Source organism: Cololabis saira, chromosome 3 (assembly GCF_033807715.1).
Source record: "Cololabis saira isolate AMF1-May2022 chromosome 3, fColSai1.1, whole genome shotgun sequence".
Classification (NCBI taxonomy): domain Eukaryota; kingdom Metazoa; phylum Chordata; class Actinopteri; order Beloniformes; family Belonidae; genus Cololabis; species Cololabis saira.
Window position 1 is genome coordinate 22,962,328 of NC_084589.1, and position 27,304 is coordinate 22,989,631.

General features: G+C 39.1%; 3 protein-coding genes across 21 annotated transcripts in view; 1 reads left to right on the forward strand and 2 right to left on the reverse strand.

Annotated features, from left to right (window-relative positions):
• LOC133429235 (uncharacterized) overlaps positions 1-17,809 on the forward strand; it is a 43,777-nt gene extending 25,968 nt beyond the window's left edge. For 5 of the 19 annotated variants that reach the window (XM_061716615.1, XM_061716611.1, XM_061716627.1 and 2 more), the window contains 18 exons: positions 337-564; positions 689-859; positions 971-1,192; positions 1,301-1,489; positions 2,431-2,664; positions 2,744-2,914; positions 3,675-3,863; positions 4,041-4,241; positions 4,876-5,081; positions 5,871-5,921; positions 6,040-6,084; positions 6,754-6,816; positions 8,112-8,291; positions 12,819-13,208; positions 14,370-14,492; positions 14,707-14,820; positions 14,907-14,987; positions 16,199-17,809. In XM_061716615.1, coding sequence (XP_061572599.1) covers positions 337-564; positions 689-859; positions 971-1,192; positions 1,301-1,489; positions 2,431-2,664; positions 2,744-2,914; positions 3,675-3,863; positions 4,041-4,241; positions 4,876-5,081; positions 5,871-5,921; positions 6,040-6,084; positions 6,754-6,816; positions 8,112-8,291; positions 12,819-13,208; positions 14,370-14,492; positions 14,707-14,820; positions 14,907-14,987; positions 16,199-16,228 — 2,888 coding nt within the window. In that variant the 3' untranslated portion in view covers positions 16,229-17,809. Of the gene's footprint in view, positions 1-336; positions 565-688; positions 860-970; positions 1,193-1,300; positions 1,490-2,430; positions 2,665-2,743; positions 2,915-3,674; positions 3,864-4,040; positions 4,242-4,875; positions 5,082-5,870; positions 5,922-6,039; positions 6,085-6,753; positions 6,817-8,111; positions 8,292-10,548; positions 11,428-12,818; positions 13,209-14,369; positions 14,493-14,706; positions 14,821-14,906; positions 14,988-16,198 lie in introns of those variants that run through there. The other 14 variants (XM_061716612.1, XM_061716614.1, XM_061716628.1 and 11 more) reach the window with 14 other exon arrangements.
• A 24-nt stretch (positions 17,810-17,833) lies between these two features.
• On the reverse strand, positions 17,834-25,016 carry LOC133429432 (casein kinase II subunit beta). Its single transcript, XM_061716632.1, has 7 exons — positions 24,950-25,016; positions 24,159-24,234; positions 20,837-20,939; positions 19,958-20,073; positions 19,798-19,873; positions 19,508-19,697; positions 17,834-18,589 (listed from the first exon to the last, which is right to left on the reverse strand). Exons 2-7 carry the CDS (start codon positions 24,228-24,230, stop codon positions 18,499-18,501), a joined length of 648 nt encoding a protein of 215 aa, XP_061572616.1. The 5' UTR covers positions 24,231-24,234; positions 24,950-25,016; the 3' UTR covers positions 17,834-18,498.
• LOC133429448 (allograft inflammatory factor 1-like) lies at positions 24,664-27,163 on the reverse strand. The gene is made up of 6 exons (XM_061716633.1): positions 27,015-27,163; positions 26,842-26,903; positions 26,646-26,712; positions 26,509-26,550; positions 26,211-26,376; positions 24,664-25,376 (listed from the first exon to the last, which is right to left on the reverse strand). Exons 1-6 carry the CDS (start codon positions 27,031-27,033, stop codon positions 25,289-25,291), a joined length of 444 nt encoding a protein of 147 aa, XP_061572617.1. The 5' UTR covers positions 27,034-27,163; the 3' UTR covers positions 24,664-25,288.
• Between the last annotated feature and the right edge of the window lie 141 nt (positions 27,164-27,304).

Genomic DNA, 27,304 nt, shown 5'->3' on the forward strand with positions numbered 1-27,304 from the left:
ATTTTTTTTAAATCGATATAAACGATATTGTCTCGTACCATATCGCGTTTGAGAATATTTTTCCTTGCCACTGTTTGGCTTAAGGTTTTTCTCCCACTAGGGGAGTTTTTACCTGCCATTGTTTATGTAATAACTGCTCGGGGGTCATTTTCTGGGTATGGGTCTCTGGAAAGCGTCTAGAGACAACTCTGTTGTATTAGACGCTATATAAATAAAATTGAATTGAATTGAATTGAAGAATATATCGATATATATTAAAATCTCGATATATCGCCCAGCCCTACCTGCTTACACGATAGAGGCCCCTCACCGCACTGTCCTGACTCTACTTACCAGTTACATCAGTTAGATCCACGGGAAGAGCGCAGCTGGACCGTGAGAGTATGGGCTCTGTCGTTGGAGCTGCATACGTGGAAAAGGTGGTGGTGGTGGAAGAGAGACAGATAGTACAAGAGACTCCAGGGTATCTGGAAGAAGTCCCCCAGAAGCCAGTGGCAGACAGAGAGGATGACTGGTCCGTGTTGCTGGCTGTTCCTTCAAAAGAGACCTCATATGTACCACCAGGTATGAGGCAAGAGTCGCCCGGGCCGCCTCGCTGTTTTATCAAAGCAAACCGTTATCCTGGGCTTTTCTAGGAGTCCTTTTACAATCCAAAGTGTCTAAAGTTTTTGTGTTGTTTTTGTTGAAGTGATTCCAGAGGGCCGATCTCTAAAGGAGGATATAGTTGTTGAGCAGAGAGAAAAAAGGATTGTCGTTGCATTAGTGGACACAGAAATAAAACAAGTATCAACCGTGATACAGGATGACTGGTTTGAGCTGCTGGAGGTTCCTGTCAGAGAAGTTATATCTGTGCCCACAGGTATCAACGCTTTTGCCCTCACATGTCTTTTCATTATCTCTGTTCACAGTTCTTTTGTTTTTTCCTGTTTCGCCGAAGTGCCTCACAACAACTGTTACTTTTTATCCATAGTTTCCATGACCAAACATGCTCAGGCATATCAGAGGGAAAGCATTTCTGCTGTGGCTCAGGTCCAGGCAGTAGAGTCCAGGAGAGAGGTTGTAGTTGTGGTGGCAAAGAAAGAGGCTGAGAGGCTTCCACAGCAGGAAATATTCCAGCCAGTGACGGAGCGAGAGGATGATTGGCTTTTGCTGCTGGATGTTGTTTCTAAAGAGACTTCTTATGTGGCGCCAGGTATCTGCAACCTTGAAACGCCTTTACTTTAATGTTACTGGTCAACATAAGATCATCTTGTGTTTGATAATAGTCCAACTTTTATGTGTGACTTTTGTCCTTTTTCAGTTTATGTGCCTGCACCGACTAAACTCTATCCAGATGTTCCAGCTGAAACAAAACGTGTAGAGAAGAGGTTGTTTCAGATTGGTCTTGATCAGGTTAGAACTCAGGACGCCCAGCCACTGCCGCAGCGGGACGATGACTGGTTTATTCAGTTTGATGCTATTCGTGAAAAGCCCGCCGTAACACCAACAGGTAGACGATTCACATACGGTTGCACCTCAGACATATGGAGCTAGAACAGTCTCATAATTGACAAATGCACAGGACAAGTTTTACAAATGCACAGACCGATTTGCAAATACACACACAGTTTCACAAATGCACAGAACAATTCACACGTGCGTAGGACAAGATACACAAATGTATTTTTGATGCACACACAAATATAACCTGATTTACAAATGTTGCTGTGAGCTGCGCTGGATTTGTGTGTGAGTTTTGAGACTCCTTTGACGTGACTCGATCCACAAATAGGTTTTTTTTTAACGCGGAAGGATCTGCAACCAATCAGATGTCTTCCTTTGTTCCAGCCAATCATAAGAGCGCACCCCACGTGGGGGACAATTTACTCGTAAACCAATCAAATTAAAGGGGCGGATAGACCTGCTGTTTGAACTGCGTTAGCGCTGTTCACTTAGAAAAGTGATTAATATTTCGAGTTGGTGGAGTAAAGATAAATAAACAGCAACAGGAGATAAAATATAAATAAACAGGATGGAGAGGAGATCATATGATTGGCTCTTATGATTGGCTGAAACAAAGGAAGACATCTGATTGGTTGCAGATCCTTCCGCGTTAAAAAAAAACCTATTTGTGGATCGAGTCACGTCAGGAGAGTCTCAAAACTCACACACAAATCCAGCGCAGCTCACAGACAAAAAAACATTTGTAAATCAGGTTATATTTGTGTGTGCATCAAAAATACATTTGTGTATCTTGTCCTACGCACGTGTGAATTGTTCTGTGCACGTGTGAAACTGTGTGTGTATTTGCAAATCGGTCTGTGCATTTGTAAAACTTGTCCTGTGCATTTGTCAATTATGAGACTGTTCTAGCTCCATACAGACAAGACATCTACTCTTTTCTGTTTTTACGTTGGTGACACTCGGATTCTTTCACAATGTTTGTGCCAGTCACTCCAGCTGAAGTTGTTCAGGACGTGAAGAAGACGTTAAAGGTTGAGGTGACAAAAGCAGAGACTAGAACATACAAGAAGGTGGTATTTGCCGTGGACGACATGCAAGTCGGGACAGGGATTTCTGGAATTAGACCGAGCCAAATTCCACCACAGTCTGAGAGAGAAGGAGGGGATGATTGGGTCGACCTGTTTGGCGTCACCCGAGAAAAACCACCCACCACACCAGCAGGTACCTCTCACTGCCAAAGGGGCTGCGGACTGTGTTGCTACAAACATTTGCAGCGGATTGATTGATGTTTATGTTCCAGTGTCAGTTCCTGTGGTTCGGCCTGCCGTTAAGGTGGCAGCAATCGCTGAACCAAAACCACGGCTCACCGTGGAGGATGTGCGGCCACCTGTGGGGTCGGCTGGCGCACTGCAATTACCAAAAGTAGATGATGACTGGTTTGTCCTGCTCCATGCTCCAGCTAAAGTATCAGGTATTCTGCTGGTTTGTATGTATGAGACAGAAACATACCCTGTAATTATATGTCTAAGACATATTTAATGTCAATACTTTACATAGAGCACAACTGAAAACACCTGCTTTAGTTGGTGTCAGAGGCGGATATTTACTCTAGAACAGGGGTCGGCAACCCGCGGCTCTAGAGCCGCATGCGGCTCTTTAGCGCCGCCCTAGTGGCTCCTGGAGCTTTTTCAAAAATGTTTTTCCTTTTTTTCCTTTTTTTCTTCTTTTTTCTCTTTTTTTTTCTTTTTTTCTTTTTTTCCTTTTTTTCTTCCTTTTTGCTTTCCTTTTTAATCTCGACATTTCGACTTATTTCTTGACATTTCAACTTTTTTCTCGAAATTTTGACTTTTTTCTCTACATTTGGATTTTTTTCTCAACATTTCGACTTTTTTCTCGACATTTCAACATTTTTCTGGAGATTATACTTCAACATTAATCTCGACATTTCAATCTTTTTCTCAACATTTCAACTTTTTTCTCGACACTTCGCCTTTCGCCATTTGCCTTCATTCTAAGGCTTATACAAGACTCCTTTTTTTGCGGCTCCAGACATATTTGTTTTTTGTGTTTTTGGTCCAATATGGCTCTTTCAACATTTTGGGTTGCCGACCCCTAGTCTAGAAGGATTTGAGGGATAATAGTAGGAAGAAGGCGGGAACCAAAGGATTCAGCTGGGTTTGCTCTTCTGCGTGACGTCTAACTTGGCCTCACTTGTGTATACTCTTACTCAGTGGCTGTTGATGACCGCGTTGGTTTGCGTCCTGAAGTGAAACCAGCTAAAGAGTTGCGCGTCTCCGAGCGGAGAGTTACGATAGTGAAGGAGGCGCAGCAGCAGAGGGAGGTGGTGCCGGCGCGTCCAGCGCTGGCAGAGCTGGAGGATGATTGGTTTGTTTTCCTGGATGTGTCCCCTAAGAAAGAAGGTATATATTAAAGAACGTCGTCCCGTTACACACGCAAATACCTCTGGCTGAGGTTTTTCTAGTGTAATATTTTGTGTGATCTCATTCATATATGGCAGTGATGTTGTTTTCAAAGCGTTGTCATATTGTTTTGTTCTTCTTTCATACCATTAACACCTGCTTGTGTATTTGTGTTAGCCGCTGCGCATGAACGAATCCAGATCCCAGCAGGTGTCAGACTTCCAGCTCCTGCAGCCGCAACAACCGCAACAAGGATTGCTATTTCTGAGAAGAGACCACAGTTTGAGCAGCGAATCCTGGCAGAACGGCAACCGCTCACACAAACACGTCTCAGTGATGATTGGTTTGTTCTGCTAGATGTTGACCTCAAAAAGTCAGGTATTTTTTTTTATTTTTTACTTGTTTGGGTGTGTTTTTTCTTCTTTTTTTTTTGTTTTCTTTTGCTGGCAATGGACACCTCACACGCGGCCTCCTCGGCTCCATACAACGCATACTAACGCTTGCTGGACACTGGTTTCTCCTCCGAGGGAGAAAGTGTCCATTGACGGCATTTCACTTTTGTCAGAATCAGAGGAGCTCCAAGTGCTGCGCCGTTGTTCGCAGATTGAAGAAGTAACGCTTTCCTAATCTCAACATTTCAAAGCTTCAGCCTCATTTACGGCTTTACGCGCAGCCTAACATCATCCGCCGTCACATCCGCCGCTGGATTGTAACGAGGACTAAATCACGCTGCTTCTTTCGCTCCATTTTAAGGACATCTGCTTCTTGCCCACCTTCAGTTTTCACATGCGTGACTTTTTAAGAGAGAGTATTGGAAACTATTACGGTACAGTATACCCTTACAGGATTTGAATGAGTACAGTAAGTATAACCTGGCTTGATGTGTCTCAATGTGTGACGGCTTATTTGATCAAATCTGTATGGGTTCTCCGCTCCCCCTGATCCCATCCTGCCCAAAAAACTAAACACAAACAGCTTGTGCCTAAACATATTTTCTCTGCATTTTGTCTAGTTGTGAGCACTCAGAGGGGCGCCCGTCCTGTCAGCGCTCCAGTCTTCTCCCAGGCCGCTCTGGCGGAGGCCGGGATCCCGATGGCTCCATTCGAGCAGCCCCAGACCTCCACCCCCATCAAGACCAGCCGCCAGGAGGACAGGAAGCTGGAGGTCACCGTAGAAGCTGTGGAGCCTTCAAAGATTGAGGCCGTGGCAGAGGTGAAGGTATTTGGTTTCTGTGATCCCTCTTCTCCATGTTTGGGATGTAAATTCAACAAAGGTCTCCAAGTGCATGGGAAATAAAGGATTATACTAAACCAGGGGTCGGCAACCCAAAATGTTGAAAGAGCCATATTGGACCAAAACACAAAAAACAAATATGTGTGGAGCCGCAAAAAATGAAAAGTCTTGTATAAGCCTTAGAATGAAGGCAAATGGCGAAAGGTGAAATGTCGAGAAAAAAGTCAAAATTCCGAGAAAAAAGTTGAAATGTCGAGGAAAAATTCGAACTCTCGAGAAAAAAGTCGAAATGTTGAGAAAAAAGTCTAAATGTTGAGAAAAAAGTTGAAATGTCGAGAAAAAAGTCAAAATTTCGAGAAAAAAGTTGAAATGTCGAGATTAATGTTGAAGTACAATTTTGAGAAAAAAGTCGAAATGTCGAGATTAAAAAGGAAAGGAAAAGGGAAGAAAAAAAGAGAAAAAAAAGAGAAAGAAAAAAAAAGAAGAAGAAAAAAAAAGGGTCAAACATTTTTGAAAAAGCTCCAGGAGCCACTAGGGCGACGCTAAAGAGCCGCATGCGGCTCCAGAGCCGCGGGTTGCCGACTCCTGTACTAAACCATACAATAGTTTTTACCAGCAAAAGGTTCAACAGATTATTTATGAGGTGTTCATAGATGCAGTATTTGTAGGATATTGTGATTGGTAAAGAAGCCTGCTTGTTTTAGCGTTTAAAACATGGAGAGCAGAGATTTCTCTCTGTGTCTGAGTGTGAACTGTGTCTCTGTCTCTGTGGAGCAGAGAGAAGTAGACTCTTCACTGATCTCCACCATCAATGGGGACATTCAGGTTAGTGTCAGACAAAGGCCTGTTGCATGCCGTGCCGCTCTAAGGCCCAAACGTGACGCGTCAAAGCCGACGAGCAGAGGATGCTAACGTGTTGTTCCTCTCTCCTCCCCTGGGGTAGCACGAGTTTGAGAAGACGAGCGTGGAGGGCGTGAAAATGCGAAAGGTCAGATTCTCGCACAAGTTGCCGTAGCCATTTCTCCACCTCCATTCTGATGATTCAGCTTCTCATCCAAAAGACTAATGTCATCCTCTTTTCATGTTGTGCTTCCACACAACTAGGTCTAAATGAACTCTACAGCAGGTTCGGTGCACATAAAGTGTATTGTAAGAGGCAGAAAATACAGTAATTTCTCAAATATGTAAACTGTGAGTTAGTGGTCTCAGTAGAAGACTGTATATTTAGTCAATAGGCCGTTTTTACACATAATAGCTGTTTTAACGTGTCCAAAAGCATTCATTTTCTTCTCATTGCTTGCTGTTTTAAAAACACTGGAATGCACACATGCATGATTTTAGACTAATGGATTATTTGTCAGATGTATTGCTACTTCATCACTGTTTCTTTACTCGTTACAAACCTAGAAACCCTACATTGGTTATCCATAGTCATTTATTCTTCGCCTTGCTGGTATAGTGCCGTTTTGGCCCTTGTGATTACTTTGCACCAGACGATTTTGCATGCACACCTCCCAACTTCTCTTGTTTCTTGTCTTAACCCTTGAGGGAACTCTGTAGTGTGCATGTTCAAAGTTTAGAGGTAGGATGCCAGCATACCGGGAAACTGAAACCAACCCAACTTTTTTTTTTATTTTGTTCTCTTCATCCTTCACAGAAAAGAGCTAAGAAAATTGAGGGTGACTCAATTTATGTCAGACATAGCCTTTTAATGCTGGAGGTTGGTATTCGTTTTGGAGATGTCGGTCTCCAGCTGCATTTTCTTGCTCTTTGGTGCACTGGCTACACGTTTAATCTCACGCTTGCATGTACTGTAGCATGACTCACTTTTTGCAACTGGCAACAAACGATCATTTGTGTGGCAAAATAACCCTAATCAAGTTGATCAGGAGAGTGCTGCTGAACTGGTTTGAAGAACTGGGTTATGATCAGGATTCTTAGGCTTGCACTGGTTTTACCAGACTTGTTAGGATCGGTGCACGTCATACCGTCGCTGAAGTCGGGATCTGGGCGATGAACTTCTCCGGACGTCTTTAGCTGGTCACATAGCTCCATTTGTAGCTGGAATCATTTTTCTTCTGGATCATCAGTATTCTCCTGCTCATGCTTTTGCTCTGTATACATTTCCAACTCTGAAGGTGTAATGCATTGCAGCTTTGTAGCAATTATGCAAATGGGACTTATACATCTTTGCTGTGCGCGATGTATGACCAAAATGATGTGTGGAGAAATGCTTTTATTATGAATCACAACAGGTCCTGTTGAGCAGTTAAAACCATCTGCAGGATGTTCAACCGTATGGCTTTCACCATCTTTGCACTTGTCTATGAAAATGGACTTGGTACTAAATGTTGCCAGATCACTGCTTCTCTTGCTGCGTCTGTTCATTTGCCCTAAATGAACTGGTTTCCATTTATAGCGAGGCTTTGTCTCTGAAAACCTGCACCATGTCTGCTTTCATCATCTCTCCCGCTCTTTGATTTGCAGCCTGTTTTTTCTTCAATTGTTTCACTGTAAGCGCAAATGCTTTGAAATGGATATAACTGTGCGAGGTAGTTCATAGTTTCTACATGCCCAGCGCTCCAGTAATAATCAGCTTTGATAAATCATGGCACTCACTCCGCAGTCTGTGCCAGACTTAATTTGCAGTCTGACAAGGAGTTGCTGATAATCTATCAAGGAACCACAAACATTTGTACTTCTATCAAGAAGTACAAACATTGTAATCAATGCTCCTTTTTCTAATTTATGTTGTCTTAGAAGCACCTGTTAACCCTGCTTCAGCTTTTTTATTTACCTGCAGCAAAAAACATTCACAGTAGCAAGAAAATGGCACAATCTGACTTTTTTTATTTCTCCTGTTTTTCAATCTCTCTCTCTCCAAACAAATCCCAATCTCCCCCCTCTTTTTTTATTTAAAATTCCCTTATTATTTATTTTCTTTTGTGCTCCATGTGCAAAATTCCCGCCCCCTCCTCCTCCGTGTCCTTCCGCTCCCGCCTTTTCTTCCTCCAGGAGTTCGATAAGCCTCAGGAGGAACTGCTCAGGCACCACGCCAGCATCAGCGAGCTGAAGAGGAACTTCATGGAAACCGTCCCGGAGCCGAGGCCGAGCGAGTGGGACAAGCGCCTGTCCACACACTCTCCGTTCCGCACCCTGGGCATCAACGGTCAGCCGCTGCCAAGTGCTGATGGGGTACGTCTCCCATGAAAACCAGCCCGTCCTTTCAATTTAGGTCAAGTCTTTCACTTCAGGAATGAGAGAGAGTTTCTACAAATGAATTCCATGGCTATATTTTCTTATTTTTTATTAATCCAAACAAAACCTTTTGTAATTTTAAAGCCGACAGTAGCTGGGTAGATTTTTGTAAGTTTTTAGTTCTTCTAGGTTTGTATTGCTGTGAAAATGATATCTAATTGAGAGGAAATTGGCAGAGAGGGAGGACTCGGCTCCTGCAGCCGCCTCTGTCAGTTCTCTGTTTGCTCGTGTGCGTGCATGTGCAGTCCTATTCAAGGCCATGGCATGTGGTATGAAATACATGCATGTGTATGAAGAATACAGTTGGACTTGATGAATAGGGCTCATAGTTTTGTTCTGTCACTGCAAAGACGGATGTGAGTGAGGCATCTTTGGGGAAGGTTATCCACTCTGAGAAACGACCTGGTGTGGATGTTTGTCTGCATTGGATGCCTCTCTACCGTGACATGTTGGTGTTGCATGACTGACAGACCTGACTCTGAAAACAACTGCATGACTAAAAGATGACCACTTTCATGAAGGTTTGCACGTCCTGACACAGAGCATCATTTCCCTTTTTTTTCCCCCCACCTACTTTCCCCAACATTTTCTTCTACTTCTGCTTTGTTCTTCTTCTTTTCGCCCATGCTGCTGCAACTTCTTGTTTTACGCTGCTTCTTTCTCCAAATCTTCAGTTGTTTTTCTATGAAGGGACAAATCTTCACAGTTGCATCAGAGAATTATGCCACTATCGTGAAGAAATTTAAAATAAAACAAATATCACAGGGATCTCAGACAACTGTAAAGCAGTCTCATATTGCATATTGCTGCCATTATAAGTATTTTTGCCTAAATACTTCAGTGGTATAGAAACAACTCCAGTGTTGTTGCACTGATAACGTCTTGCATTGTGTCCTTTTGCATGTCTTGCATGTCGAGTGCTTTATGACGACGTATGTCTTTTACATTTGGAGACTAATGCCTCCAAACACATCACACTGACACAGTTGTGCTAAAACAAAAAGTGAAATAAACGGAGCTTAAAATGAGCAGTAAGGTCGAGTGTGAAAAGGGCTTGATGTAAGCAGATTAGTGGTTTAGTGCTGGTGTGGTGGACACATTTATGCACATTTTTACAGGCTAATTAATCAGTCTATCAAATCAAACATTATGGAAAAAACTGTTGTCAAATAGGATCAACTTAAAATGTTCTGGATAAACTAGTTATTTTTATTGATATTTATTGATAGTTGTCCACATGAAGCGACTGGTTAATCTAGTCTGAGATTAGTAGTTTTAATAGCTTTTATTGCTTTCCAGTACCCTCTAACTAGTTCATTTCAGATTTATAAATACTGTTTAAAAAAAAAAAGAATAAAATAAATTAGGGCTGTTCGATTTTGCCCAAAAATAAAATCTTGATTTTTTTTTTTTCTCTCAAAATCCGATTTACGATTACGATTATTTTGTGAATTGACAAAAGGCAAAGAAATGATTTCAAATATACTGTTTTTTTATTGAACATTTGCCACATTGGGCTTTAAGTGCAAACTTTGCTCTTATTAAACCAAAAATAAATGAATAAAGTGCAAAACTCTGTAAAATAAGTTGAAAAAAAGTTTTAAAAAATATAATAAAATATAAAGTTTTATCTCTGAAAAAAAAATCAGCAAATCAGCACTTGCAAACATACAGTAAGTTATATTTCCAATTAAATAAAACAAGACATTTTCTAATTAAACTAAACTGGGTCTTTGCATGCTAAATAATAATGCAACCCATGAAGGAGGTAGAGGTGTGTAATGTCAGTCATTACATTTGCTGTTCACATTTGCAAGTTTTTTGCAAGGAACACGAGCCGGTCTACCGCATCTGGCTTGAGGGATGCCCGGTGGCAAGTTACAACGCCCCCTCCTACACTAAAGAGCCTCTCCCATGGGGCACTTGTCGCAGGTATTGAGAGGTATTTCCATCAATCATTAATATGGTATCAATCATTAATATGTGTGCAGACATGGAGAAAAAAAAAAAAAAAAAGTGAAAAATCGATTTTACGATTTTCACGTTTTAACATCGTTCTAATTACATAATCGCGATTACGATTTAAAATCGATTAATCGAACAGCCCTAAAATAAATGTAGTTTAAAGTCGGTAATTTTAGACATTTGAGAGTTCTTCCTCTTATGTCTCTTCCTTCCTCCTCCTCCCTCTCAGTTTGTCATCCGCCTCCCACGCGGCCCCCTGCTAGACTTCTACTCCAAACGCAGCTGAGGGGCCGTCTCGACTTTGCGGAAACCCCACAAAGGTGGGAAAGTGACCCGTGGAGATCGCATCTAGCCCATCTACCCATCAACCTCTAGCTTTCTCCTCCCCTCCTCTTCTTTTAGCCTTCTCTGCAACATCACTCCAGCATTCTTCATCCCTCATCCTCTGCTCCACCTGAAACGCTGACCCTTTTTCTCAAACTTCTGTTGAACAAGACTTTGATTCCTTGTTTTCATCGACGCACCATCTCTCTGGTTTCTCCAGCCAGAAACAGACCAGCGACTCGTTAGGACCGGAAATGATAAATCGATCCCACTGTGGCTTTTGTTTTTCTGTGATGGACTTTGATATTTGAAATAATTCCTAATAGCTGGTATTTATCTGGAAGTTTTTAATGTTTGACCACATCACTTTGAGCCTGTTTTTATACACCTGCTGGGGTACATTTCTATTGTTAGTAGTTATGATGCTGTCTTCAGACAAGCTGATCACTGTGACTTTTTTCCTGAACACACATCAAGTATGCACTACGAACAGCGGCCCTAGTTCTGGGGAATGCATTAGTACTCTTTGTCACCACTAACTATGGTATTTCCTGTGGTGGGAAACCATGAGGCAGCTCAGTTATAGTACTTAATAGTCTCATTTGTCCTTCACCAGTATTTGTAAAGACTATATGTAGCAGTGTCAAGAGATTCCTTGTTGCATGACTTTTTGACGATCAACTTTGACCAAAGAATAAAAAGCATTCCATTTACAGCTCAAATTGTTTTTTTCTTTGTTTTTTTTAATGAGGAGAATTTTGTCATTTAAATATAATATATATAAAAAAACTACAAGTGCATGTTTTAGTAGTTGTATATGTAATTCAGGGAATTCTTCCACCTTTTATATATTAAAAAAAAAATCTGTTTCTGACATATTTAACCCACCTAACCCTCCCAGTTCATGTTATGAATTTACTTTGAACATTTCTGAGAAACAAAACCCTCATGATCCAAATATATTCCTATAATATATTTATACAAATATATTTGTTAATTATCCTTGGGGTTTCGGGGTGCGGTACACACGTCCCTGTAAATGTTTCCATGGCAGAAGTGTTGTATGCAACTGGATGAGAGGTGTCCCAAACAGAGACAGAGATCTGGGACCAAAAGAGACTCAACACTGAGGTCAACAAGGTACAAATACCTACTTATCAATTCAACAAGAAATAAAAACACTTAATTGCACTTCACACTTTGTAGCGGGGAAAAGGATGCTAACGTGTTGTCCCCTCTCTCTTTTTTTCCAAGAATATCAAATCATGAAATACGATTAAAATGTCTTCCTTTTTTTAACGTATTGTCAATGTAATAGTATCAACACATTTGAATATTACTTTTTGGAAGAACAAACAAAATACCGTTTTAAAAAATAGGTGTGTTTAAACCAGCTCCACGGCCGACGGCATATAAAGAATAGAAGAAGCCGAGCTTAAGAAGTTCGTACATGCAAAAGTAACTCAATCTAAGCTTTAGGAAAATGAACGATCTCACAACAGTGAGATGTTTTTAAAGTATTTAAAGGAAATCCATGATCTGAACGGGGTTGGTGAGATGAGTTTGCATGGAATGAACCAAAAATAAGCTTGTTGATGAGAAATGCAACATGAAGCTAAATCTGAGTTTGGTGTCCATCTAGAAAGTACAGTATGTTGTATTAAAGTGTTTAAGGAGAGACTCTGCAAAGTAAAGCTGTGTGTATGAATCGTCTAGCCCGGCCAGCCATACCCTTTCACAATCGAGCATATCACGCCCAACCGATCACCGCAGGGTTCGTGTGATGAGGGTCCGACTGCCACAGATTTACTAAAAACACATCGGTTCATCACATTTTTATGGCCAAACCGATAACCCTCATTCACAAGCATTCCTACCCCACTCTTTGCTTAATTCACTCAATCAAAGTTGAAGCCAAGGAACCAGACGAATTATTTGCATTGAAGAGAAAAAGAATTAGGATGGCTGGCCAGGTTAGATCTCGTCACATAAAAACCATTAGACCTCTGCCATCTTTTATGACATCTGTTGTACATCCCAATATCTCAACTGTGCATTGATGTTCTTGCATGCAAACATTTTTATAATCCATGTAACTTCTACTTGTTATTCGTAATACTCTCCCTATCCATCACATAGTGACTGTGTTTGTCTTTTTTTTTTTTTTTTTTTTAGAGTGTGTGCATTAGTCCTCTGTGCAAAGGTTCTGAGACAAAGGCTGCTCACAAGGAAACCTGCAGTAGTTTGGACTTTTCAGGCATACCCAGTTCCATTTTGAGCCCCAAGAGGGAGCCTGGTAGCTCTGAAGCCCTCAGTGTTCCCGCTGAGGAAGATTCAAGTGATCAAGAGGAGGTTGTAGTTTTTGAGACCCTCATGGTACCAGTTGTAGAGGTGGAAATGGCACAGCTGGTTCCTTCCTTTGAGCCCTCCTGTAGAGCTTTAGATGAGATCCAGGAGGAAGAAGGATCATGTCCCGAAGTCTCAGAGTTTTCTGAGAGGATACTTGGCTCTTCCCCGGCTTCTTATTTCTGGAGTGATGGTCCACAGGTCGTACGCTGCTCCCAGGTAGTCTCCTGACTCCGTCAGCGTGATGCTGATTCTTTCTCTGCTGGGTTTCTGGTTGCTACACTCGCTCACTCCTTTGCAGCACCATGACACTTAAATAATCTGTGGTGTAAGTGAAACGTGAATCATCGTTTCCAGCACCTCTGCTCAGTATTGCTGCAGTTCTTGATTATGGTGGCAGGTTACTGTAGCGATGGGATATTCTACTCTGGCACATTGTCAGCACTTCTCATTAGGGTTGTCCCGATCAGGATTTTTTAACATCCGATCCGATCCCGATCATTTGAGTTTGAGTATCTGCCGATCCGGATTTTTCTCGATCCGATCACTTTTTTTGGCTTCCGATACATTTCCGATACTTTTTCCCAATCAGATACATTTTGGCAATGCATTTAAAAAAAAAAAAGAGGACTAAAACTCAAATTATCCAAAGTTTCTTTTATTGTACATTGGAGAACAACATGGACATATATTTCAACAAAGCTTATCAGCACTGGTGCCACAAAATGTAAAAACATGAAATTGTAAATTAAAATAAAAAGTGCAGAATAGTGCAATAACAAAAATAAATAAATTTAACTTCAATAGAGGTAGTTGAATGAGATCCAGTCAAACTCACAAACACAAGAAAATTAAAATACTTTTTGGCTTAACCTTAGTGCAACATTCTGAATGGCATGAAATGAATAGCAGCACCTTAATGCAACATGAACATACATAAAACTTCACAATTCAAACATGTAAACCATGTTAGTTTCGTTTACTTCGCTGGTCATCGGCCGGAAGTGACGATAAATACAACGATATATAAAACGATTTAATATATATTAAAAACATTAATAACTAGGTATGTCCCGATACTTTGGCCGATACCGATGTTTTGAAAATGCCGTGATCGGGGCTGATCGATCGGGACAACACTACTTCTCATCTTCCAACTCACTTATGGCTTTATATATATTTTCTTTTAATGGTGGTGGGAGGAAAACTAATGTGATTGTCTTGTTGGGAAAATAATAATAAACTATTTTGGTGAGAGGAAAGAGCTGGTGGTGAAAACAAAGCACCGCTGGGATTGCATGGCGTTGATGAAAATGTTTCCTGTGAGGTGCAAACTGTGTGGTTAAACAGCCGCTCACGGGGCTATGCTCCCATTCACAGCCCCCTCTGGTGCAGACCCAGACTGTCACCATCACAGCCGTCTCCAACTCCTTATCCAGCGACATCTCCACCAGAGAGGTGCCTATTGTCCCGACCAAGACCGTCACCTACGAGTCTTCAAAGGTAGGGGCTCCAGCAGCTGCTCGGCCCAGATCTGCCTCAGATACAGGCAGTCAGGTTAAATAGAGAAGATAGCAAGCTGATGATGAGCAGATCTGGGCGGGGCCGTGGACGGGGGCTCTGCAACCAGCATGACGCACCACTACACCCTCCATAACGGCAGGGGAAAATTAGTTTGAACTGATAATTCAGTGTGCTCTTTTTGGTGTTTCCTCAGGCAACAGTTGACGGAGCAGAAGAGAACAAAGATGGCTCAGCAGTATCTAGTTCCAAGACAGTTACCTCAGAGACGACCAGCGGCAGCGCAGTCACCACCACCACCACGAAAAAGGTCGCCACAATTAATCCTGCTGTCCTAACCTCTTCTTTTTACACTATGTTTATGCCTCTAAAATGAACATTTTGTTCTTGACACAGGTAATAAAAAGTGGATCCACAGAAACTCGCATGGAGAAGAGAATCGTTATAACTGCCGACTCGGATATTGACCAGGAGAAGGTATGAACTCTACTCTGTGACAGTGGTCGGCAAAGAGCCGGCATGCGGCTCTTTAGCGCCGCCCTAGTGGCTCCCTGGAGCTTTTTAAAAAATGTTTGACCTTTTTTTTCCTTCTTTTTCCTCTTTCTTTTTTCTTCTTTTTTTTTTCTTTTCCTTCTTTTTTTCTTCTTATTTCTTCCTTTTTCCTTTTTTAATCTTGACATTTTCGACTTTTTTCTTGACATTTCGACTTTTTTCTCGACATTTTGACTTTTTTCCTCAAAATTTTGACTTTTTTCTCAACATTTCTACTTTTTTCTCGAGATTGTACTTCAACATTAATCTTGACATTTTGACTTTTTGCTTGACATTTTGACTTTTTGCTCGACTTTTTTACTTTTTTCTTGAAATTTCGACTTTTTCCCTCGACATTTTGACTTTTTTCTCGACATTTCGACTTTTTTCCTCAAAATTTTGACTTTTTTTCTCAACATTTCGACTTTTTTCTCAACATTTCGACTTTTTTCTCAAAAAATTTTTTCTCGACATTTCTACTTTTTTCTTGACATTTCGCGTTTTGCCATTTGCCTTCATTCTAAGGCTTATACAAGACTTTGTTTTTTATTTGTTTTTTGTGTTTTTGGTCCAATATGGCTCTTTCAACATTTTGGGTTGCCGACCCCTGGTCTATGGTAACAGATGGGTTAAAATAGCAAACAAGGATGTTGAACAAGGGACAGGAGAGTGCAGTGATGCGGCTTGTGTGGTTGTACGTGCATATTCATATACGACTCCCTTTGTTTGGTCTGGCTTCAGAACCCACCATCACTCCTTAATTACAAGCCGCAACCCACATCAGGGATAACTTAAACTTACAACTGAGAAGTAGCTCCAAATATTTGTAGCTTTACCTGAGAGCTCCACCTTTACCTGAGCCAAAGTAACTGACCCACCAGATTAATAACAGAGGTCTATGAGCTGCTTACAGGAATCTAAATGATCATTTATAGTTTCATCTGTGTAAAGATCAAAATCTCAAAGTAACTATATATGGGTCATAATTGTTTTCTTACCTGTAACTAAGGTTTTTCTAGTTATTTCCAGTGTGCAAAGTATATTAACCTCTTGCAGAAACCTGGTATTGAAGGGAGGCCTCAATCTTCTCATTTGAAAATGATATATATATAAATATAAATCTCAAAAGATGCTCTAAAACCCATTCTGTCTTGCAGGAGAAGCACAGCGGAGCATCATCATTGTAACCAAGACCCTCCGTCATCGTTTGGCTCATCACCTCTGAAATCCTTCTGTTAAACAGCAACACACAACATACACGAACCAACTTCATCTGCTCACAAAAGAAAAATCTCCAAAAACTGCACCCGAAATGATTGACAACAGTAGATGAAACTTTGTCCTCTTTGTTTGGTTTATTTCCAGTTGTTCTTAGTAGGTTAGGACTGCACATTGCTGATCGGATGCTTATCTTCCTGGTGTTGTACAGGCTCAGCATGAACACTTTCATTGGTTTTAAAGAAATCAGCATCATCAGTTGAATGATCTCAGTTATGTTTGCTTTTATTTTCTTAGTGCTTGTTGATTTTATACAAATACACGTCACTCTCGGCAGGATTTGTTCCCCTGGTGCTGCAAGGAAAAATGTTAAAACAGCATTGAAATGGACTTTTGTTTACTTGTCTGTTTAATTCAGGACACTTTTTTGTGGCATACCTCGCATTAATATGTGAACAAAGGTATTCTGTGGTCACGTTTGGCCAGATTCTTAGGTTTTGTTCACTGCTCAGGTACAAAAAACTAAACTTCAGTCTCTCATTCTCTAACCAGCCAAGAACCAGTAGCCTACACATTCTTGTAAAGTTTGAATTAAAATTGATCTATTTTGAAATGTCTCTATTTTATAGGAGTATGGTTTTTATAGTATTTGTAAAATTTGACGTTTTTAAGTTATTCATATTCATGGATTAAATCGCAGGTTACCACTGAGCCGTTTGCTGAATTTTGAGTTGTTTTAATACGTCTCACGTGATGCCCTGAATTCCTGTTATTCATTTCCTCTTGTGATGCATCAAGTTTATTTAACAACATTAGAGCGCTTTTGTTTTGTTCAATATCATAGATTTCAGAATTACTTAGAACATATTTGGTTGACATAAGGTTTTACTAGCTCTGGTCTGTTTATCTCAGGTTTTGATATTCTTTGTAAGACCACAGACCTCCATATGATTGTATGAAGAATGTCCATGTATGTATATCCAGCTCTAATGTAAAATGTTCACTGATGTTCAGGCAAGTGAGGTCAACATAAGTAAAAGCTCATCTGTCAAAAAAAAACAAAACCCACATGTATGAAATGAAGGCAGCTGTCCTAATATATGTGGCTTTGCCCTTCCCCGTCTTTTTATTTTATTTTAAACATGTTCTGCTATACAGTAATTTATTTGTACAGTAGGAACTGTTTGTGATTTTGATGTACTGTGATGTCTGAACACAAGCTTCCAGGCCTCAGCTAGAGATGTCAAATATTGAATACATTACCAAGTTTGTAAAGCCTTTTTGAAGTAGATGCCTCTCACTTGCTGTTTTCCTGCACTTTTCCATGAGGAAAGTATGAATCCCTGTTTAGATAACCTGTTTGTTAGCGAACTGATTTGAACCCAAACAGAAACCATCGGTATTGTAGCTACTTGACAAAAAAAAAAACATTTACCAGTGACAAAGTAGTATTTCACATTAAGGAAAACTAGTTTTTAGACAGAAAATTATTGTTGCTTTGTGACTTATCCCTGTCTTTTTATGAAAAAAATAAAATATGCGTTACTTGGCATTTTGTCGGACTGTCTGTACAAAGTATACAAGAAAGTTGTTTTTTTTGGCAATAAATATTTAATGTTCCATAATTAAAAAATTATACAAATGCAGAATTATCACGAAAATATTGAAGATGTTTAAATAATCAAGCAAATATATAACCACTGAAAATTAGATCAACAAAAAACAGGTCCATTTCTAAGATGCGAACCATACTTAGTTTTTTTTAAGGTTCTTGGAAATAGCACCTAATTACATACTTCCAGAACTTTTTATCATATATCTGTTTTATGCCACAATTTTGGCATTATTTAATACAATTTAACTGATGGAAGTCTTGAGTATCGTTAAGGCAAACCTGTTTGGGGCTGGTGTTGAGATTTCCTGATACATTCAATGGCCTGCAAATTAAAACAGCAACTACACTTTGTATCTGAATCCATAAACTGTAGTCCTCATTATCACTGATAAACAATATTCTTATGTTATTAATGAACACTGAATCATGAGTTCCACCCCAACATGTTTAACACAGATAAAAGTACTTCAACTGAACAGTTTTACTAAATAAGAGGATAAAACGCAATCCAAAAGTATCAACATCTGAATTTCGATAACTGAACAGCCAGGAATATCAAATAAACTGCTTTAATTTTGTTGTAAACAGTAACATCTTTGTGTTCATCTTTGTGAAGTTTGAGCTCTAGCGAATCGTCTTCACTGGGCTCTTGAAACTTGATGCAGCCTGAAGTTGAAGCTGATAAGCCATCGGGTGAATTTTGAAACCGTATAGTCTGAAAAAGAACAAACACAGTTACTTCTCTATCTAAAATGATCTTTTTTTTGTACTGTTCCCAGTACTCGTGGATTGGCATTGGAGAAATATTGTCTTTATCATGAGCATCATTTTTCAGTTTGAGAGCAAGCTCCTTGTTACATGCTCAAACGGTCCATCAAAACTGTTCTTGCTTGCAACATTCTGTACCCAAAACTGTCTCAGCACTGCTGTGGGTAGAAATGGGTACACAATTGAGCACTTTTCTCTGCACCCAGATACAGTATCTGTGTACATACAAAGTTTGTGCTCTTGGATTGTGACTTTTTACTGCAAGACTGCTCAGGTAACACCAGATGGAAAAAAGAACTGCATGTCTGAAAGAGGCCTAAAAAAATACAATTACAGGACTGTCTCAGAAAATTAGAATATTGTGATAAAGTTCTTTATTTTCTGTAATGCAATTAAAAAAAAAAAAAAAATGTCATAGATTCTGGATTCATACAAATCAACTGAAATATTGCAAGCCTTTTATTATTTTAATATTGCTGATTATGGCTTACAGTTTAGGATTAAGATTCCCAGAATATTCTAATATTTTGAGATAGGATATTTGAGTTTTCTTAAGCTGTAAGCCATGATCAGCAATATTAAAATAATAAAAGGCTTGCAATATTTCAGTTGATTTGTAATGAATCCAGAATGTATGACATTTTTGTCTTTGTAATTGCATAACAGAAAATCACAATATTCTAATTTTCTGAGACAGTCCTGTATATTCGATACCTTTTTTTTTTAGCATTTGGTGGACAAGTTTCAATGTGGTAAAGGTTGGTTCAACTTAAGAGTCACCAATGTGTGTGTGTACACACATACATCTATCTCTACGTAGATAGATAGAACAACATATTTAATATTGAAGAGTATCGGAGCAAACCTTGGCACAAACTGGTTGGCTGGTCGTTTTGGTCGATACTCTGGGTGCACCATGAACAACATGTGAGGGAACCCCGTGCCAAAATAAGCTCCATCTGTATGGTGGTGTCTGGAGGACTTTGGAGTGTACACATCCATGCACTTTGGACAATAAAGCTTTACCATTGCTTCTCCCGGGATGTCTGACAAACCTGAGTGAAAGAACCAGGAGTGAAATGATTAGGCAGAGTTTTTGTCATGAATACAGGAGGGGGGGATTTCAATGATGAGTTTAAGAAGAGTCAGACTTACCAATCGGAAGCATTGGCTGATTCTCACAATAGACTCTGGGACAATAGCCAAAATCCCCCTGCTGATACTTTTCCAGCTACAGAAAACAACAAAATAATGTGTTGCTTGAGATTTATTCCCAGAGCATACAAGACTGAGAAGTTACTGTACTAAAGCTCACCATTTGTGCAATTCCTCTGTTTGTGAGGATGTAGCGTGCATGTATAAGTCCATATAACATCTCTGCGGCCTGCTCTATCAGGTCACTCTGGTTTGGGTTATCTTCAAGTTCCTCATCTGTTAAATTAGAGCACTCGAGGATTTAGTCATTAAAAATACACTTCCCCAACTCCAATTCATATGACTAAGAAATTGTGTCCAAACTTAACTTATAGTGTGCATACTAGGGCTGTTCGATTTTGCCCAAAAATAAAATCTCGATTTTTTTCTCTCAAAATCCGATTACGATTATTTTGTGAATTGACAAAAGGCAAAGAAATGATTTCAAATATGCTGTTTTTTTATTGAACATTTGCCCCATTGGGCTTTAAGTGCAAACTTTGCTCTTATTAAACCAAAAATGAAAGAATAAAGTGCAAAACTCTGTAAAATGAGTTGAAAAAAAGTTTTAAAAAATATAATAAAATATAAAGTTTTATCTCTGAAAAAAAAAAATCAGCAAATCAGCACTTGCAAACATACAGTAAGTTATATTTCCAAGTAAATAAAACAAGACATTTTCTAATTAAACTAAACTGGGTCTTTGCATGCTAAATAATAATGCAACCCATGAAGGAGGTAGAGGTGTGTAATGGGGCACTTGTCGCAGGTATTGAGAGGTATTTCCATCAATCATTAATATGGTATCAATCATTAATATGTGTGCAGACAAGGTAAAAAAAAAAAAAAAAAAAGTGAAAAATCGATTTTACGATTTTCATGTTTTAACATCGTTCTAATTACATAATCGCGATTACGATTTAAAATCGATTAATCGAACAGCCCTAGTGCATACACACACACATCTTCACATGACAAATGCTACTACTTATAAACTTACCTGGCTCCAGGTCGAGAATCATATCCAGAGCCTGGCGATAATGAGGCACCTGCTCATTCAAACCTGTCAGATTAAACTTGTCCTGGATGTAGTCTTCATCCACCTATAACGAAACAGCAGAAGGTGAAAGGCTATTAATGGCATTAATAACTGTGGCCGCAGCAGAACATGACTACGGCACAGTAATGTGGGAGCTTTGCATAAGCGCCTAACAGGATTAGTCAGGTGCTCCAAGAGGAGAAAGTAAGAAGTTAAAATTAGAAATTGGATTGTGTGAGTGCCAGTTCATGAGACAAACCAGTTTATACCATGCTGAAACAGTACTGGCCACATCATTCCTGGAGTTTAAGAAAAAAAAATGTCTTTAATTTTATATACGGGTATCTGCTTCTGGTTTTTGTTTTTTCCCCCAGGAAGAAAGCTTTTTTTTTTTTTCTTGAATCAGTGGAGAGGATTAGTGGCTAACAGCAGATAGAACTGGCAGTGAATACAGTGTAAGCCTTAATGAAAGGAAAAGGCCACCAAAAGCTGCATATTAGCAATGACAAGCAGAATGATTACTAGAGAGAAAGGAACAATAGGATAATTTAATGTGATTCTACCCATGACTGATATCAATTATGGTTTCATTTATTTGTATTTTTTACCATACGAATAAAAGGCAAGCTCTTAATGGAATAAAGAAAATTAGTACACCAAAATAAAGACTTAAAATAATTATCTGATTCATCAAACGTCTGTTTTAAAGCAGAGCCACCCCAAGTGGCATTCACAACTGTCTAATACTACAACACCGGACGATGATGGAAATATAAAGTGGATTTTCATTAGTGGGGGTTGACTCTAGTGTAAAAAGTAGGAGGCTGGAAACGTAAAATGACCTTCTCCTCAGTCCTTTCAACCCAGGTAGAACCTAGAAAACTAGAACTACATACCACTTGGAGGCAATAATACACCACTTTGCTGTTTGCAAACCACTAACAGATTGAAAACAAAAAGACAACTATGGAAAAAAAAGGAGCGAAGCAAGTTAACTTGAAGGACAAGATAAAACAGTAGCCGAGATGGTTGCTGCATATCTGTTTGCTGTGTTTGTACATACAGTAGGTGCCAATGGATACACAATCACTACCAACCCATATTAAAAAGAACAAGGACATAAAAAGTAAAAGTGAAAAATCGAAAGAAACAGTCTGGCCAAGCCTTTCCTTTAAACTGCAAATCAGGAATTGAAACTCTCAGGGTTTCATAAGAAACAAACTTTCCAGTTGGAGCTACATCTGCAATGTGTGAGCCCCTGCAGTGAACAGAAAAAACTAACATTTTGCAACACAGTGACGTGTCAATGGTGTGCTAATACATTTAGTGCTCATGTCATCTTTATGCAATCGTTTTATTTCAACTCTGTCAAAATCTACACCAGTTTCATTCATCTGACTGCTCTATTTCTAATTGTGGACATTTTCAGGGCTCTGTGACTGCTCCTTCTGCAACATAGAGCTTTGACCCTGCAACAAAGTCTGTTTCCCTGCTGCACACCAACATGTTAAAGATAAGGAAACACCATGTGGATGAACTGAAGGAGACACAAGAGCTTATGAGTCAAAAAGCACACCAATCCCCATTTTTAGAGGTGGTCAAAATATTTCTCAAGCCAGTGTCGGAGTGAGCACATTTTTTTTTTTAAAGATTACAAGCATTTTTGGTGATGGTTGGTATGACAGGAATGACCATTCCTTTAAGTAAACACACAGGCGGTTTATAATATTGTAATGTTTCCTCTAACTCAAGTTTCAGGAAAAGAGAGAGACTTTTTCTCCCCAGTGCAGATCTATTTAGCACATCACACGTGACGTTTCGAAACGCATTTTGTTCTCTTCAGACTTTTTTCCTGGATCTAGGCTTTGAGACCAGCACCTGTTGAGCTTTTGGATGTGCGCGACCTATTTTACCCTTTGTTCCTCTAACTCAAGTTTACAAGTGTGGATTGCTTGAAACGTGTTCAGCAATTGGTAAAAGTAGAAGATGTAATTGCACATGGTAGCTATATATACACACACATCTATGTGCCTTGAACATGTATTTTTCTTAAATAGCTGATCCAGAACCTGCTGCCAGAGTCCTTACAAACACCAGGAAACTGGACCACATTACACCGGTCATGAAATAACTACACTGGCTTCCAGTGAGTCAAAGGATAGAGTTTAAAATCTTACTACTGGTCTACAAAGACCTGGATGGTCTTGGACCAAAATACATGGTTGATCTGTTAGTTCCTATGAAGCTCCCAGACCCCTGAGGTTCATCTGGATCTGGTTTGTTGTGGTTCCAGAACCAGAACCAAGCAAGGTGAGGCAGCGTTCAGTTATTCTGCTCCTCACCGGTGGAACAAACTTCCTGTAGACCTGAGGTCTGCTCCAACTGTAGATCCTTTAAATCAGGCCATAAAACATTACTGTTTACTGAAGTGTACTCTTAAATTAAATACTTACCTGCTGTACTCTACTGCCCTTATTTTTAACAACTTGTGCTTTTTATTATTTTACCTCTTTTCTTATCATTTTATTTCATTTATTTGGTATTTAAGCGTACTCTTAAATTAAATACTTCCTGAAAACCACGAATGTGTGTGTGATTATGTGTGTAAGTAGATATATACATAGATATAGAGCAGATGCTGTTAATAGAGACAGTATAGTGTAAATCAATATATTTATATAAATATTTATATGGCCATGTGTGTACAAATATAGAAATATTCATCTATGTGTATGTATGTATAGGTATGTGTGTGAGTATAATTACAGTATATAATAATGATAATAATGATAATAATGATAATAATAATAATGTTATTTAGCAGTGTGAGTACAGTGTGTGAGTATTTATAAATACGGGTTAAAAGATTAGTGAATGGGGGTAGGACTAAATAAGTTTACATTTCTTCCTACTCCTTTTTTGCACATGTAAACTAAGATATCAAGTGTTAAAGGATGAAATTCTTTGTTGTCTTAACTTCTCTTGAAGTGTTGTTTTCTTATATGTACAAAAATAAAAATTAAATCAAATCAAATGAGATGTGTACCTGCGGTACTCTACTGCCCTTAGTTTTCAGCAACTTGTGCTTTTTATTATTTTACCTTCTTTTCTTATTATCATTTTATGTATATGTACTTGTTATTTACTGTTTAATTGTGTCTTGCTGCTTTTAATGTTGATGTAAGGCACTTTGAATCACCTTGTGTTGAATTGTGCTATATAAATAAACTTGCCTTGCCTTGCATTGCCTTAAATAACAGTTTAAGAGTGAAGAGAAACTCACCTCACAGAAGAACTCGTTTCCTCTGAGTCCACAGAACCAGGATATCCAGGAAACTTCCTCTGAGCTGCTCATCCTCCTGCGGACCATTCATATATACATACATACATACATACTTATACAGTTAATAAATAATACATCCATGCTGCAGACCATTCATATATACATACATACATACTTATACAGTTTATAAATAATACATCCATGCTGCAGACCATTCATATATACATACTTATACAGTTAATAAATAATACATCCATGCTGCAGACCAGCACAGCTGCATCAGCTACACACCCGCTCCGGCCGCTAAAGGCTCATTTATGGTTCTGCGTTACACCGACGCAGAACCTACGGCGTAGAGTACGCGGCGACGCGCAACGTACGGTGCGTGTCGCCGCGTACCCTACGCCGTAGCCTACGCCGTACACGGCGTAAGTGCGTCTGTGTCGGTGTAACGCGGAACCATAATTCAGGCTTAACGCAACCAATAACTTACTAGACAGACAAATAAGCTAGATAGCTGCCCTTTTTATTAATACATGCAATTTTATATTCCCATATGGACACAGCAAATTGAATATAGCACATAAAAGCATTGTATAGCAGTGGGTTTTTAAGATGGAGTATGGTTTCCCTGCTACTACGTTAGCTCTACTAAACTACAAATCTACCTTTCTGGTTAACACACAATGTACAGATAATTACTTTTTTTTAACGAGAGCATGTTTTCCTTTTTTAAAAGATAACTGTATCCCACGTGTATATAAAAACAGCCTGATTTGGTTTTTACTCACCCTTCTGTATTTTAATACATCAAGTTGCAAGCTTTCTTAAATTTGCTCTCCCTTCAGAGACGTCACACTTCCGGTAAATCAGTTTTCAAAATAAAGTTTCAATAATGCACGCTTCACGAGTTACCATGGTAACAGGAAATGTGTGGCAATGTTGACTGACATAAAAGTTTTATTGGAAAGAAAGAGTCCCGTTTTACTTTTGATTTAACTAAAAAAAAAACATAATAGTACACGGTGTGAGAGTCTGATGTCAAATGTTGGCTCTTTTAAGTAAAACGAAATAGCATTCTGTATTATGGTTTGAGGCCAGGTCAGTTTCAGCTGGGATGGCGACATCTTTCAGGGCAGGTCTGAAAAGGTTTTGCGAGAAGGTGGTCCGGCTTCTTTCTGCTCCTGCTCCTTTCCCATGCCTTCAAACATCAAGATCCTTAAATGAAGAGAGTACAGTTCAGTCCTTTCTGAAATATTCTTGTAAACACTAAAAACCTTTTTTTTTTTTATTGATCTTTTTAGAAAAAAAACAACATACAATGACAACATGGACACAAATAATCAAAAATACGAATTATGCATTATACATTGTCCCTTTTTTTTTTTTTATAAACACACAGAACTAAGAACAGAGTCTCTGTAGAGTTAAATAAAAGATAAACAGATGAGCAACAAATGAACAATGGAGGAGAGTAATGGATGAGCAAATGCGGCATACAAAAACAAATGCAGTGATAAATGCAAATGCCCATCACTAATATCCCATTAACTGGAAATAAAAAAAGCATAAAATGCAGCATAAATAAAACAAATAAATAAATGAAAGAAATGAAAAGAAAATTAAGGTAAGGGGGAGGGATCAGTCGGTGGGTAGAGTCTTCAATGAGTTAAAATAATCTACGAAAGATTGCCATTTACGAACAAATTTAGATGAGTTGCCTTTTACTGAATATCTCACCTTTTCAGATTTTAGAAAAAAACATAACATCACTAAGCCAAAGAGCAATAGACGGAGACTTGGGGGATTTCCATGAGAGTAGGATACGACGTCTAGCTAAAAGAGATGTGAACGCCAACACTAAAAACATTTGTAATTAAACGCTAAGATTGTTTTTCCGGAGTAACCTGTAGTTTTACGGCCTTTTCTTAACCAAGCATAAGAGACAAGTTATTTCTGTTTTTTGGTCTTATGGTCAGTAGTTTAGCATGGAGCCATGAATTATCAGAGTTGTAAATGATTTTTCAGTAATACCAAGTTTTTCATACTCACAACTTTAGAATGGCATTTCTTTTCCCCAGCATCATCTTCAGGAAGTCATCGTAGCTGATTGTGTCCTTTGATGAACTTCCAGCCACCTCTGAAATCATCTTTTTCAGCTCCAAGTGAGTTTTGGCAAGTCCCAGTTTCTCTAACATTCGTTTTAACCCCATCATATCTATTAGATAAATTATTTCACACAGAGAAATACAAGGGTTATTTGTAGCCTGTGATAAGAACTTTCATGAATGAGACACTATACTGAAAGTACAGCTATAAATTCTTAAGAGGAGGGAAAGTTAACTTTTACCTATTTCTCCTTTGTCATTAAGATCAAACTCCATGTATTTCTCTGAAATCCAAACAGATACATCATATCAAAAGTGAGTATTATGTACTTAATAAAACAGAGAACAGAATGGTCATTTGTGACAGTCGAATACTCACTTTTAAAAGTTTCCAGCTTTGAGGCCAAATCTTCCTCCTCTACATACATTGGATCTGAGAGAAAAGTCTAAACATGGGACGAGCAGAAATCAGCCTAATACTATTAGTAGTAGTCACCACACTTAATGTTTCACTTTAAGGCACAACATTTCAGCAAATGACTTGATCAAATATTGAAATCATCATTCTGGTTCACCTCATTGATGCCGTTCAGTTTTTCATCTTGTTGAGACTTTAGAAGACCATATGCCTTACCACCTGCGAGAAACCAGAAAGCAGCAAGACAGCCCGTTCAGATTACAAGTTATTCAAGAACATTTCAGAATACAAAGCTTTGTTAAGTTAGTTTTAAACAGCAGAAAAACTGACCTTGAGCAGTCTTGTCCATTTCTCTCAACTATGCTCGGAAACTGTGAAAATAGCACTGATAATGATACTGAAAGATTATTATGTTGTTTCTGTAAACCAGAAGAGGAAGAGAACTGAAAAAAGTATCACTTTGCACTGGTGAAGTTCCTGTATTTAATTTCAGGCCACAGCAAACAAAGGTCAACTGTAGAGATGCAAAAGAGAAGTTTCATGCTTACGGCCTATTTTCCCCCAGACAGAGTAAAGGTGAAGTAAAAAAAAAGAATATTGCACAAGAGATATCTTGTCTC

Coding starts and splice junctions, on each gene's coding strand:
- LOC133429432 (XM_061716632.1), bottom strand. CDS start 24,230: ATGAGCAGCTCAGAGGAAGTTTCCTGGATATCCTGGTTCTGTGGACTC. Junction 20,074..20,836: donor GATTCTCGACCTGGAGCCAG/GTAAGTTTATAA, acceptor CTAATTTAACAG/ATGAGGAACTTGAAGATAAC. Junction 19,874..19,957: donor ACAGAGGAATTGCACAAATG/GTGAGCTTTAGT, acceptor TGTTTTCTGTAG/CTGGAAAAGTATCAGCAGGG.
- LOC133429448 (XM_061716633.1), bottom strand. Junction 26,713..26,841: donor AACTGAACGGCATCAATGAG/GTGAACCAGAAT, acceptor TCCCATGTTTAG/ACTTTTCTCTCAGATCCAAT. Junction 26,377..26,508: donor TAATGACAAAGGAGAAATAG/GTAAAAGTTAAC, acceptor TTTATCTAATAG/ATATGATGGGGTTAAAACGA.